This window comes from Arvicanthis niloticus, chromosome 25 (genome assembly GCF_011762505.2).
Source record: "Arvicanthis niloticus isolate mArvNil1 chromosome 25, mArvNil1.pat.X, whole genome shotgun sequence".
In the NCBI taxonomy this organism is placed as follows: domain Eukaryota; kingdom Metazoa; phylum Chordata; class Mammalia; order Rodentia; family Muridae; genus Arvicanthis; species Arvicanthis niloticus.
This window is the reverse complement of record NC_133433.1, coordinates 17281399-17296307: the sequence shown is the minus strand read 5'-3', so window position 1 is coordinate 17296307 and position 14909 is coordinate 17281399. Positions and strand designations below refer to the sequence as shown.

Sequence of the window (14909 nt, the reverse complement as noted above, 5' to 3'; positions counted from 1 at the left end):
AGACATAAAAAAGTCTCCAGTGAGAACTTCAGCTATAGATAGCCAATAAATCTTGTTCAGTACAAAATTATCTGGACTAATCATGCAATCCTCTCAAATGGCATGAGAGAAATTTATATTACAATTTATTATGCAGTCCAAACTAACCTATAAAGAAAGACAGGTGCCGTACCTGCTCTAACAGAGAGCAAAGAATCATCTTTAACTGAGTTGTGCACATTGCACATTCCATACATATATTAATACACAAATTTATACATTCTGTACATATATTAATACAGAAATGTATATTATTTGTGAAAGTTTATATGTTTACACACACCAATGAAGTTTAAATGGCCCTGACAAGATTCACCTCCGGGGATGCTGAGAAGGATGGTGAAATATGAGACATATATGTTCCAGCATTCTGCATGAACCTACCTCAGACTGCCTCAATGCTTTTTCCTCAAAAATCAGAAAATTTCAAAATGGCTAGCTAATTGGTCCAGTCGAGACTTCAGTTGAGCCCTGAATTTTCTCAGCACACAGAAACTGGACAACAAATATTACAGTTAGTTTTCTTACGAGTAACCAATATCCCAATTTTCTTTGGACCTACAAAAAAAAATGATGCCCCCAATCAGCAGAAAGGTATATTAAGAGAGCAACACCCCCATTCCCAACGGTTGGGGTAAATAGTTTCTGGTCATCAATATGTGATGGATGTTTGTCATCATTTAAAAAGGGTTGGTTGCAAGTAGTTATGGTCTTGGGCAGGGAAGACACAAAGTAAGGGAGATTAGATTCAGGGATTTCTTTTTCTCTTTCTTCTTCTTTCCTCTATCCTTTCTATTCTATCTAGTGTTAGGGGAAAAGAGGGAGAAAGGGATGAAAGGAAAAAGGAGTAAATAAGATTAATGTAGGAATAACATGAATAAAGGGTACAGTGTTGAATCTACTCTTAAACTATAGAGCTAAAAATCTTACGATGGTATAGAGTTTTGCATGTTGAAACAGTTAAGGTTATATTTTATGTACGTGTATATGTTTCAGTTTACTTTAAAAATTCACTTTAAAGTGCAATATGAAGTTCTAGTCCTTGATAGCTGCTATTGCAAACTGTTTAGAATAAGAAATACAAGTTAGCAGTCAGATACTCAAGCTCATTATCATGTTAGATACTAGTCTAGTTAATTACAGTAAGATGCTTTCACAGTAATAGCTAAAATAGTAATAGCTTAAAAAAAAAACAAGCAACATTCATCTATTCAGGTATACTGTATACATATGGTTTTCAGAAACTAAAGAGATCCACATCAAATGGCATTTAAGAATGTTTTAGTAACATAAGGCTCTTTTGACAATGAGACAGGTCTGCTCCTGGCAGCACCATGATTCTACTTCAAAGATGATGGGCATCAAAGAACCTCCTCATGTTTGTTCCATGTGTGGCAAGCTAGCCACTGGACAAGAAACTGCCCTTGCTTCAACTGCTGACAATATGCTGTCTGAACTGGAGAAATGAGATGCAGGGAAGTCAACTGCTGAGGTTTGCCAAGACAGGGTAAGCAGTCCTTGATATTTCTTGCTTCACAGAAAAGTCTGTCAGATATTCTGGGCCATAAGGCCAAAGATGTTGCTCTTAAAACACAGAGAAATTTGGGCAGATTATCTAGGCAGCCAGTTTTCTCTGTCATTTTCATAGTTTTGGAAGGTGCTTGTCTGCACTTCCTGAATACTCAGGTAACATGTATTCTCAGGTCTCTGATGGGGGACGGTCGCGAATATGTAGAGAGAATCTCTTGTTTACTATATGGAAGTATCAACTATCAATAAAAAGCTGATTGGCTAATGAACTAAGTCAGGAAATAGGAGAGAGGAGTTCTGGTAGAGAGAGAGGAATTCTGGGATAGAATCAGGCACAAGAGGAGATTCTAACAGGACTCTGAGGAGACAGATGCATGAAATTGAGAAGAGGTAACTAGCTATGTATCATTCATAGAATAGAATGAACAGGTTAATTAAGTTATGAGATAGTCGAGGAACATGACCAACTTCATGGTCTAGGCATTTATTCATATATAATTAACTCTCAGAATCATTATTTTCAGAACTGGGGCATGGGTGTAAAAGCCTACAACACTGGTCTTGTGTTCCAAATTAACATGATTTGCAAAAGCTAGAAAACCTCCTTCTCCCTGTGGAATCTACATACTTTGGAGCTAGAAGATCTGTTGCTTTAATCTTTTAATTGATTAGATGAGGAAACCAGTCCATATAATGAGAAATTAAATGACTTAGGGAGCATTCATTGCTACAGTCAATGGAGGATTAGAATCCAAGGCCACTAAACTGTAGGCTTATGTTAGTCATAATATAGTCTCCAAGCATCCTTCACTAACAAGTAACTTTGACCACCATGCACAGTAGTCTAATGGCATAACACTTAGAGGGATGTACAGATGAAGACTACTGAAATCCTGGTTCCACCTGGTACTAAGCATATTCAACTGAATTATCTAGATATCTCTTCACAGTCAGCATGTGTAAGATGGAACATTTATTTGAATTATGTAGATATCACTTGAAAGTTGACCCATCAATGATAAAATTTGGGCTATGCTTCCAGAATAGACTCCCCTCTGGATGAATCTTACTCCTTTGCATTCCTCTCAGACATTTGCCATGTATAATTGCCATATTTGTCATCTTTCCTCCCCAGAATGTTCCCACCTCCATGTATTTCCACTGCTACACATTATCCCTGCACAAGACAATCAATGGTTTTTCACACCTTTCCTCTTCAGCTTCAGCTAATCCAGTACACACTGCCAAACAATCCTAAAACATAGCATATACACTGACTTGTCGTTACGTATGCACTAGACTTAGTTCATACTTCTGAGTCTATTCTTTGACAGGTTTATATAATTTGGCACCATTATTCATAGTGTTTCCTCCCCCTAAATCTACAAATCAACCCTATTGCTTTACTTTTTGCTCCTTCAGTGCTGTTCTCTGGTCCTAAATTTTCCTCTCTGCTTCCTTAGTCATATATCTGAATTCGACCTATTTTAAGAAAAGGTATCCAGGACACTTTTCAGAACAGACATTATTCAATGATTTTACCATCCACATTGAAACTTTTGCATGATTGATCTCTGGCCCTCATGTAACATTATCTATCCTTTAGTGCTATGGCATTTTACATTGTTACAGTTTCAACTCAAACCTTAAACAACTGGGAAGTATGTGGATCCCCTGTCATGCTTCATTACATTATAGCACCAAGAACTTCCTGCTTAAAGTATGATCTCAAATATTTATGGAGTGACTAAAAATAATTTCTAAAATCCGAGATGTATATTCAGAATGTTAACTCTTCCAAACCAGTATTGATGGCACTAGTGTTTGCTATGCTCTGAGGTTAACTACCCCATCCAGGAACGTCAGCATATGCCAAGGACAGGTCTGGTTTCCTGCTATTTTTTATAGTTATTAAGAATGTTCGTTTTTACTCTCAAAATTATCTTTCTTTAATAACACTCTTTATGGTTGTTCTTCTTTAAGATATTTTGGACTGTTGTAAGGAAAGAAACTGGAAACAAACAAACAACATCATCAAGAACAGAGTCAGTCATCTGCTGAGCTAACTGGCCTTCTTCCCACTGTATTTTGATCCTGCCCCCACCAGTCTCTGCTGCATATGAATAATGCCTTTAACTTTCTTGCGGGAAATTCAAAGTTTGCAGTAATGAATACCCTTGAATGAATCAACTAAACTTGACTACAATTTCAGACCTTTACAAGAAACAAATCAAAGATTCCAATGTAATTACAACCCTATGCCACCAGTTTAAGAACTAATGGGAGAAGTCTCTAGAAGGGAAAAGGAATTCAGAGTCCACAGAAGTGGGAGAGATTGAAGTGCAATGTGTGGATTCATTTATACTGTGATTGTCTTCTGCTATTTTGTGACTAAAGTCATATGGAACATGCATTATCATTTCAATTTTCTGAACAATAAACACTTATTACTTTCATGATCACTTAGAATTTGAAATGGGATGCCTTCTCTCTGTCTAATGTACATTCAACTCACCAACCACTGCACAAATGTATTAAGACTCACATTCATTTTCACAGCTGACCACTTGAAATGATCGGCTTCATAAATGAATGTCAGTGGTATCTTAACAGTAATAACATTTTATAGCAAAGTAAGATTTTATTCTATAAGTAATGGGTAAAGTTATTAAATGTAATACTATATCATGTCTCATTCCTGGCAGGTTGTCATTAAAAAAAATTAAGGTTAAAAAGTTTCATTTACTTTCGTAAAGTAGATGAACGTTTTCATTCATTTATGCTGAGACCTCCTCACACTAATCTCTTCTGAGGATAGTTTTAATTACATTACATCATTCAGTGCAGGGCCGAGAGTTCATGCTCCAAGCCAGTCCTTGCCTAAACTGTTCAACTTTAAAGGAATCTGGGGAAATATTAAGTTCAACTAACGAAACGATTCAAAATGCAAGTCCTCATATGAATATTTTTGGCACAGGATCACTCAAGAGTCTGGAAAGAACTTTACAAGGATATTTAAGTTACTTGATCAAATGTGGCCAAGTTACTAGTAACTAAAAGGGATTACTTCTGTTACTGTTTCAAAGATTCCTGCTGAAATAACAATTAAACTGAAAAGTCTTATTTCTAAGGATTAACAACTCAGATAATTACAATATTTTATGAAAAAAATGAGTAAGTTGTTGAGTGACGCTTTTTATCCATTACTTTTTATCCATTACTGGCCATCTCACTAATTTAGAAGGCAAGCATGACATAATGTTACATTCACCTGAACAGAAGCCATTTCAATTTGAAATTCTGGGTTTGTTTGATTTTTCTTTTTCTGCTTTATGTCAGGAATAAAGACTTTTTTTTATTTAATGTCTCCCTATTTTTTGATGCAAACCCTGTTTGAAGAAGGACATTCGGTGTAACCTAACAGCAGCCAGACACTAGCATTATCAAACGGGTTCTCCAATCACGATGAAGTGTTTACTATAAAGGACAGCACTCTCCAAGATTAGTGCCTGAATGGATAATTAAATAACTGAGTTTTTAATAAAAAGAAAAGGAGGCTTCTAGGAAAGCAAGTTTATATAGAATATTCGTCCACTTATGTGGAAAAGCAACATAAACCTGAAGGCTATCTGAGAGCAATTGTTTACCATCTTAATCAGTGTTCTACTGCTGTGAAGAGACACCATGACCACAGCAACTCTTATGACGAAAAACATTTAATTGGGGCTGGCTTACTCCCCATGGGTTTAGAGTTGTCATCATGGAGAGGGACATGACAGCAATACAGACAGAAATGATGCTGAGAAGTAACTAAGAGTTCTGCATTTGGACTGGCAGGCAGGAAAGAGAGAGAGAGAAAGAAAGAGAGAGAAAGAAGGGGGGGGGCCTGGCTTGAGCATTTGAAACTACAAAGGCCACCCAAGTGACACACTTCCTCCAACAAGGCCATACCTACTCCTTCAAGTCTATACCCCCTAATCCCTGTCACCTAATACCAGTTCCTAATGACCAAGGAGTCAAATATATGAACCTGTGTGGGCCAGTCCTACTCAAACCACCACATTCAGCAACACTATGGTGGTAACGTCATTATCATCCCCAGGTATTTTGCACACACTCACTTCTACACTGTAAACAGTGAAGCACTAATAATACAAGTTCCCATTATGCATCTGGCCAGGTGCATTCAAATGTCAATTTGATTTTTTTGAATTTAATCTTAAATACCCTAAAATTTTGTGTATAATGATTAATTAGTTCATAATAAAGATGATAAACATATACTTCTTCTCTGTTGAATAATAATAGGATGAGTTTAATTTTTTACATTTTTTATTTTTATTTTTTGCTATGACAGTATACTGAGACCACACACTAGGCAAGAGCTCTTACACTGACATATACCACTCACCCACTTTCTCACTTTTAATAGGATTAAAACCAATGGTTGCTTCATAACAAAGCAAACAATTTTCTTTTCCACTCTTCTCAAATTTTCTGACATTTCCATGCCTTTTATCTATCAACTTATCTGGCTATTTAACTATGTACTGCCTGGCATGGTGATGCACTGAGCAGGCTGAAGCAAGAAGATGGCAGCAACCTCAAGATCAGCCTGAACTACACGGCCAGCTGGCCCTACACACTAAGATCTTGTCTCAAACAAACATACAAACAAACAAACAAAAAACCAGACACCAACAGCAACAACACCAAAAATTCTAACAATGTCATTCCATCATTAAGCACCTGCTGTGCTAAGCAGTATCTGCATAGCCTATTGAACCCTTGGTGTGACACAGGAGCTATTCTTTTTTGTCTTTGAATAATCAAGGAAGCATATCCTTAAAGAGGAAACTGAGATGACATAGGCAATAAGTTTTGAAGCTCATCCTCAAATCTATATTGTGAATTTCTGATGTTCCTGGGAATACGTGATTTCTTTCCAGACCAGGATTCTACATTAGCAACAGCTGATGGAATATATACATACATACATAAATACATATATACATACATACATACATACATACACATTATATGTATACATATACATATACATACATACATACACATACACACATATGTATGGGATACTATGGGGGAAACTGAATTTGAGGAAGCAAATAAATGGCTCTTCAACATGATTGCCTTAAAGTCAATTAAATAAATGAGGACTGGCTAGGTTACCCTAGCTATTTCATCATTTCAGGTTGAGTACAAAGAATAACACACATGAGTTATTCTTTCTCCCCCTGGTCTTCCAGTTGGAAACTTTGAGAACTTGGCAAAGATACCTAACTTGTTTAAACTTAGGATTTCTCATCAGTGTCCTGGGGTGTTTTAGATATTAACTATGGTATTTCAGGTGACAGCACAGAGTTGGCTATGGTTATTTTTATTAGCTGGCAATTTCTCCAAAAAAAAAAAAAAAAAAAAAAAACCAAGTCTTGAAATGAAACTGACAGTTCATCGGATGATTTTGTAAAGGAATCTTTCCAAGTAAAAAATGAACAAGGCAAGTTGTCCCAGGTGTAGTGAACATGGCCAGAGAGAATCAAGCTGTTTGGGCAACTTTTGCTAAGTAATTTGGCAAGTTTTACTCTTTATAGTTCTTTTGACTGAAGTGATCCATTCCAGGTGAGACTGTGAGCTCTTCTAAATAGGCTACACACATGACCTGATGTGTGTAACCTATGTGTGTCTCATCTCAGTCAACATTACATTTCCATCCTCATTTCCTTACGGATGGTTTCTTTTTTCTCTTGAAATTTAACATCAGGTGCTTTGGGCCTTTTTTTTTTTCCCCTAGGAAACAACTGGAGTCTCTTGTGCTTAGGTTTGGTGGGATAAATAGACAGTGAACGTCGAGTAAATCAATAATTTCAATGTTTGCTAAATGCCCTGAAGACTAAAACTTTCTAGTACAACACTGACTTAGAGAAACTGCAATGGATGTTACCAATTCATAGATTTTTGTAGGCATTTTTGTAGGCATTTACAGTCATTGAGCACAATAAAAACGTAAATTAGCTTAGGATACTGTCTCTGATTAACCATTTCCTTTGTTTTTCCTCATCACAAGTGGGTATGCCTACTACAAGTGGTATTTGTTCACAGATGGACCAAAAGAGAAAAAATTACCCAATTTTCTCCAAATTACTCCCAAAACGGTCTTTTGAGCCTTGTAGAAAATTCTATGATGGCCACAGTATGGATACCTTAGAAACCATGTACGTAAGGAAGAAGATCTTACTGCACTATACGTCTTTGCGCACAAGCCCAGGGAATGGTGATTCCCACTTCTAGTGTGTGTGTTTTAATCCCAGTTAATAACAGTCAACATCACTGCTACAGCCATGGCCAGAGGCTAAACAATTCCTCACTGGTGTGTCTGAAAGCTTGTCTTCTAGGTAATCCCAGGTCCTAGTTGACTACTAACACTAAAGGGGCAATAGTAGTAGACTAAAACAGAATACTTCACAATCCAGAAAAAGCAAACCAAAAACCCAAAATACACTGTTCTTGCCAAATAACTTGACATTGGAGTCCCTGGCTTCTAGAGCCACAAGACAATACGATTCTGTTGTTTAAATTACTCAGTGGTAATGTCACATTAAGTCCCAACAAACTAAAAGCATACGTTACTCTTTTCTGTTATAATGTGACATGATTTCTACTTCCTTCCATTTGTGTTCATTTGTTTTTGTGTTTTGCTCCCTTCACCAGATGATCATCTACAGAACAGCAGGGAACGCATCTGTCATCTATTGAACATTACCATCAAGGATGCTGTTGTCCCAGTATCTGTTGTCCCAGGGATGACTGACTGCTCACCAATACCAGACAAGAAGTTACAGTGCCAAGAACAAATGCTGGGGTGCTTTAGAATAGGTGTGCAAGCTGAGGTTTTCCAGGCACAGCCTGGTCCCCACTGTTCTCAGGACATGTGACCTACAGGTGCTTTAATATTTTTAAGTGGCTGAAAATAAAAAATACATTTCACAACCTGAGAACATGACACAAAATCTAAAGGTTCACATTTATATAGTGCCTACAGATGCCTTCCTGCTACAAAAAAAGTTAACATTGTTGTGATAAGGACTACGCTCCCTAACTCAAATGTTATTTGGTCATCTGAAGTGAAAGGTCTTCTAAACACTTCTGTAAAATTTACAACACAAGCTATGTGAACTGCCCAGTGAGAATTGCTCCAGGTGACATGGTCCAGGAATGGAGTCCTTGGAGAATTCTGTGTGCTTTTTTTTTTTAACACTCCCAGAAAACAAGGCAAGAGTTGTATGACCGGTTTCTTCAAAACACAGAACTGTTCTTGGAATATGTTTTCATGCTCCCTCAAGGTACAGCAGACAGGAGTGAGTTTACTTCAGATTACTCCTTATTGCTTGTTGTTATTCAACTAAACTACCCTCTGCATGCCTCTATGGAAAAACATCTTTTGCCACATGCAGATCGTCCATGTGGTTGTACACAGCTTGGATTCACGAGAGCTTTACCCATGGGCCCTTTCTAAGCACTCAGAGTGTATATGGTCTGATGCTCTGAATAAGGTTGGCTATTGCAGAAGACTTTAGTCTGCCTCGTTTATTCGCTCCATTCTCCCAGGTCCTCTAGAGCAGTGAGAGTTAAGCATGGTAAGCTTTTTACATTCCTATTGAAACTCAAAATGAACTAGGGAATTTTTAACCCATGCACCTCACATGCTAAATAACCAAAGGTTTGTGCTGCCGTGCCCAGGGTTTGTAGAATTTTAATGGAGTGTATGTATTGTCATAAAGACCTTGAATTCAAATGGAACAAGGAATAATGATTATAACACAGTTTTCTGAATGTGACAGAATTATCAATGAAGTCTATCCTTGGGTACAAATATCTTTAGTAAGGACAAACACAGAAGCCCTTATGTTGATTTTCACACAAAAAGCACACTGTTTACCTTCGATGGAGCAACAAAGTAAACACATTCCAGCCACTCAGATAAAAAAGGTTTTTTGCATATAGCGCATTTTTTTGATTTGGAGAGTTTGTCCTTGGCCTCGGGGTAAGACTCTATGGCATTCATAACCAAAGGGTTGTTTTCTTCTAACAGACAGAGGACAATTCTTGCTGCTATTTCCTAAATTAAAAGAAAAAAAAAAAAAACAGTTCTTGAAATTAATTCAAATTTTGTACATTAATTCTTATTTCATTAGTTCAAAATCATATTTAATTCTTTATTGTTTATTAATTGAAGATTTTACAGCACTATATAATGACATATATATATATATATATATATATATATATATATATATATATATGACTTGCATGTGGCTGCCAATACAAAAAAATATAATGTCTTTCAAACATATGAGAAAAAACGTGGGTACCTTCTACCATATTTATGTCTCTTAAATATAAAATTCCAAGTCATAATAAATTTACATTATCTGTTTAATAAAATCAGGTGTCATTTTACTCATTAATTTTGTAACTCTCAGTACAATAAGCAGGGGCCACCCAGACATTCAAACTAGACTCAAAACGAATCAGTCATACTTACTAAGCTGTAAATTCTTCTTATCTAAACTATAGCTCACAATGCAGTTAAATCTGCATCACTTAAGGAGCATTAGGGTTTGTGGTCCCATGAGGAGAGCAACAATCCCAACCAACCAGAGCTCTCCAGGGTCTAAACCATCAGCCTGAGAGCACATAGGGAGGGACCCATGGCTCTAGCTGTATATGTAGGGGAGGATGGCCTTGTCGGGCATAGGTGGGAGAGGAAGTGCTTGGTCTAGTGAATGCTGGATGCCCCAGTGTGGGGGAATTTGTGGGTGGGGAGGTGGAAGTGAGTGGGTTGGTGGGGGCACATCCTCATAGAAGCAGGAGGAAGGGGGATGAGATAGTGGGTTCCTGAGTGGGAGGGAAATGGGGATCACATCTGAAATGTAAATAAAATATCCAATAAAAAAAAAAAAAAAAAAAAAGGAGCATTAGAGTCAGTGCTCTAACCTCTACTGTAAATCTTTGCTAAGCATCACCATGCTGATCTACAGGAAATTTGACTAACTAATTCAAATGATAACACTAAACAATCAAAAGGTAACAAAGAAAAAGAAGTTCCACCAGTACGATCAAAATCATCCACTCAAGCAAAGCACAGCATATGCTACATAAACTTTAGTCTCCACTGACCTAGCTAAGGAAACAGGTATTTGCCTCACTGCTCAACAGTGCCAAAATCCAGCATGTCAGCATGGCGAAAACAACGCTTGTGTTTATGAAGCAGTGTGTGTTTATATAGCATGGCAGTCGTGTATAAATATTACACAGACGCTGCTTGAAATGTAAACAGTATATGAGAACAACTTATCTGGAACAGATTTTCCTGCCCAAAATGAAGGGTTTCCTAATAGCCCATATCAGGTTCTGTAAGTCATTATTGGGAATCTATATATATATATATATATATATCAATATGTATAAAAATCTCCCCCTAACTCATGCTAATTGAAGTCTTTACATTTTTTTCAAGAACATAGACTTCCTATGTATTTCTGTAGGCCTGTTCCTTGCTATACCCATGCTTCCCGGTCAACAAGCATCTTAAAAGACCACTATCACACAGCAAAGTATCTTGCGCATGTGCAGAACCTTCTGAGTGGGGAAATGGCCAAGGTAAACAAGAGAATAAATCTGAAAGCACTATCACTATCATGAGTTCCACCATCAGATGCTCACTGTCACCTTTTCTCTGTTTCTGAGGAGCAGTTTGGAATTCAAGTTAAAATGCTTGTTTTAGAGGTATGCTGTTAGCGAATTAGACAAATTGGGGCTAGCTCTAGTATGCAGAAAACTCATAGACAAAGACTCATTTTTTCAAACAGAAGCAAAAGAATTTTATGGAATGCACAGACCCATAAATTAAGCCCTACAATTGCTTTTACCATTTATGACTTCTGGACCCAAACATGTTTGTTGATTTCAGTGCATTGCTTGACAATTAATATATCAGTCATTATTTATATTCTCCTTGAAACCAACATATTACTTTAGAAGAATAATGAATGTCTTGAAAATTAAAGTTTTTACTTGGAAATTTGGATAAACACAGAAAGATATTATTGATGTAACTAATAATATCTTCTAGACTACGTCTTAGAGATACATTTTGTAAATTTTGGGGGAAATATAGTATGTAATTATGATATCATTGCTGTGGTATTTCAATCTAAGAAATATTTTACATATAAATAACTTGTTTATTTGGAATGACTTATATGCTATTTTGTTAGAATATTTTATGTAAATCATATGGTTTTCCAATTTCTATTCCACTATAAATTGAAAGTAAATTCAGGTCCATTTTTAAATTTTTTTACATATGATCATTTGAATTATATTATATAATCAACAAATTATATCTATATAAGTATAAAGATTATAAAAAGAACTTGGAAAAGACCATGTAATGAACTGCTGCTGATTAAACAGAAAGCAGAGTACACGGCATCATAAGCAAGGACTCACGGTCCGTCATGTGCATAATTACTTTCACACACTGGTTCAACAAGGTATTGGCTGCATGGCCTTATTTGAACATGTTTTTAATTCATCTGGTCCCAAGTATCTTATGGGTAAAATGAGTTTTTCTAATACTATGACAGAATTTATAGAGCTGAGATTATACTACCAAGGCATTTGGCCTGCATCTGCTAATGCACTGAATTACTGGCATCAAATTGTAGTGAATATATTTCTGAGGTGAGGAAGGTTCTTAAAACCTTTGTTGGTACTGCCAGTACTCTATCACTAAACTATATCCCCAACCCTTGCTTTACTTTTTAATTTTTTTACCACCTCACTAGTCATTCAAGCCAACTTAGAAGTCATTCCATACCTCGGACAGACCTTGGACCCATGTAGCTAGAATTACAGATCTAAACAACTAACTAAGTATATCCTTAAAAAATTCTCTACTAAGGCAGATTGTTTTCAAAGCCCTATGGTCCATTGAAACCCAAAGGTTAGTTTAACTGCTAACCAACAATGTTAACCAAACGTCTACTAGAAATGACCTAGAAATATATAGTCAGTTTGAGTCACCATTCTGGGGGAAAAAAATCATAGAAGTACTTTGAAAACCACCTAAATCATTTATATATTATAAGTAAAACTAGTCATTTATACTATATATCTATCCTATATATCTATCCATGCATACATTTATTGATAATATATACATAAAATTAACTCTGTGTTCCACATTACAATTTTGACAATTAAAAGAGAGAAATGCTGTTCCATCAGTCTTAGAGTTTTCTGAAATAGATCTACCACATCAGATTAAATATTCAGCCTGCCTCTTCCACAGTCAAGAATCTCATGTCTTCTATCCCAAGAACCTTCTGTATCTTTGGTAACATTGCAGTATGTGATCTAAAAGTCAACTGTAGAAATTAAGTATCAACACCCAAGCCCCAAAACTATCTTTGTGACTGAACAGGTTAGTTAGACTTTCTGGGACTTAGTTTCTTCATCTATAAAAGGGTATAATAAAGATACCTACCTCTTGATGGTTATCAAACAACTACCTTATTCATAAGCACAGTACCTGTCCACAGAAACCTTACAATAAGTAGTTAGAATCATTACTCTGATATCCTTGATGCAGAAGGGGAAAAAAAAAGAACAAGTTGAGGAGGCTTAAATGTAATGTGACCATTTTCAATCATTTTAATCAATTTAAATTTCAATATAAATTTTCTATACAGGAACAGGAAATAATGACATTTAAGAAAATAATCTCCAGAAAGAAATTTGAAAAGAGCTGATCTTCAAAGAAACCAGTTCTTTTCCACTACACTTTTATTCATAGAGATAACATGGACATGAGAGAAATTTCCTATGGATATGGTGAGTTTAGCCTCTGGTGCAGGATATTTGATCACACTGTGAACCTCAAGATTGTGTTACTTACTAGAAAGGCCCCATTTGTAAAGTCAAAAAACTTAGATCATTTTAATGATCTAAACATCTAACAATGAGAAAATAGTTAAAATATTATGGTGTAACAGAATAGCGTACACTCACTGAAACAGATATGTTAGTTTTAATCTGATTAAAAAGACATTCATCAAAAAAGGACTAAAAACACAAGTCTCTAAGTAGCATATGAAGTATTAATTCATCTTAAAATATATTCTAAATACACAAGAGAGCCACAGAGGAGAGTAGTAATGCCTCGCTAACTAGATTTCTCAGTTCTTTCACCCACTGACATTGTCTGGCTTTTAGATATTCCTATACACACATCTATATTGCTGTCATGGTAAGAAAAACAGTTTTAAAAGCAGTAAAACTAATTTCGATCTGAAGCAATCTTGTATGTTCAGCTTTAGGTCCGAACAAAACTGGTAAATCAAAATTCATGCTAGAGACTCATGGTCAGCTGTGGGAGGACCTGGGCTTTTTATCTTGGCTGAGAGCAGAGGAGTCTGTCACACGCTTCCTTAATCCTTCCTTTGGTTTGTTAACTAGCTTTTCCAAAGTGGACATGATAAATTCCAGGTCACAACCAGGTGACAAGTGAAATGAAACTGAAGCGATAAAGACCCCCACCAGCAGAAAAAAAAAATATTCAGAATGCTAAAGTAAAATTAATTTCTCTTTTCTTTTCATCCAGCAAAACTTTTCCACTTCTCTGTGTTGTTGAGCCAGTCTGGAAATCTCACAGGTTACTCTGAACTCTGTGAGCAAGTCAAAAAAAAGTACATGGAGGATCTGCGTTCTTAATGAACAAGTGTTACACATTTACAGAATTGCCCAGAATGCTTTACATCTTAAACCACGTGTTTAGTATGAAGGTGCGTGCTTATAAGCTAAACTTTCACCCGTAGAGTCCAGAGGTCTTTAGGTTGTGGAGCAATAATTGGTCTCTTCAGGAAGAGTGGGTTTCCCTCACAGTAGAACTCCCTCAGCCTTAGATCCTGAAACTGGTAAAAGAAAAGATCTTTTGCAAACAAGACACTAGACTTTACTTCTTAAGGTTCATTATCATTTAGGATACACATTCTACACTAATATTTTATGAATAGGAGACATTCTATTTGTTAGAAACATTAAGAGTATTTAAGTCACTGGTCATATCCTCCATATTGAATAGCCAAGGAAACATGTTTAAGTTACAGAAAGAGTCAATAACAAAGTGAGGCTTAATAAATTAAATTCTGGAAACATTTGTAGTATGTGTTAGAAAACCAAACATGATGAAAACGATTCTAAAACACATTAACTAATGCCTCGAAATCAATTTTTGTTTAATGAAGACATGAGAA

General features: G+C 36.2%; 1 protein-coding gene across 2 annotated transcripts in view; it reads right to left on the bottom strand.

The window, feature by feature from the left end:
- Positions 1-14909, bottom strand: part of Lrrc69 (leucine rich repeat containing 69) — a 121429-nt gene that overhangs the window by 24717 nt on the left and 81803 nt on the right. Inside the window, exons 6-7 of one of the 2 annotated variants that reach the window (XM_076924136.1) lie at positions 14466-14567; positions 9527-9706 (exon numbers count right to left, since the gene is read on the bottom strand). In XM_076924136.1, coding sequence (XP_076780251.1) covers positions 9527-9706; positions 14466-14567 — 282 coding nt within the window. The remainder of the gene's footprint in view (positions 1-9526; positions 9707-14465; positions 14568-14909) is intronic. The other variant, XM_076924137.1, reaches the window with a different exon arrangement.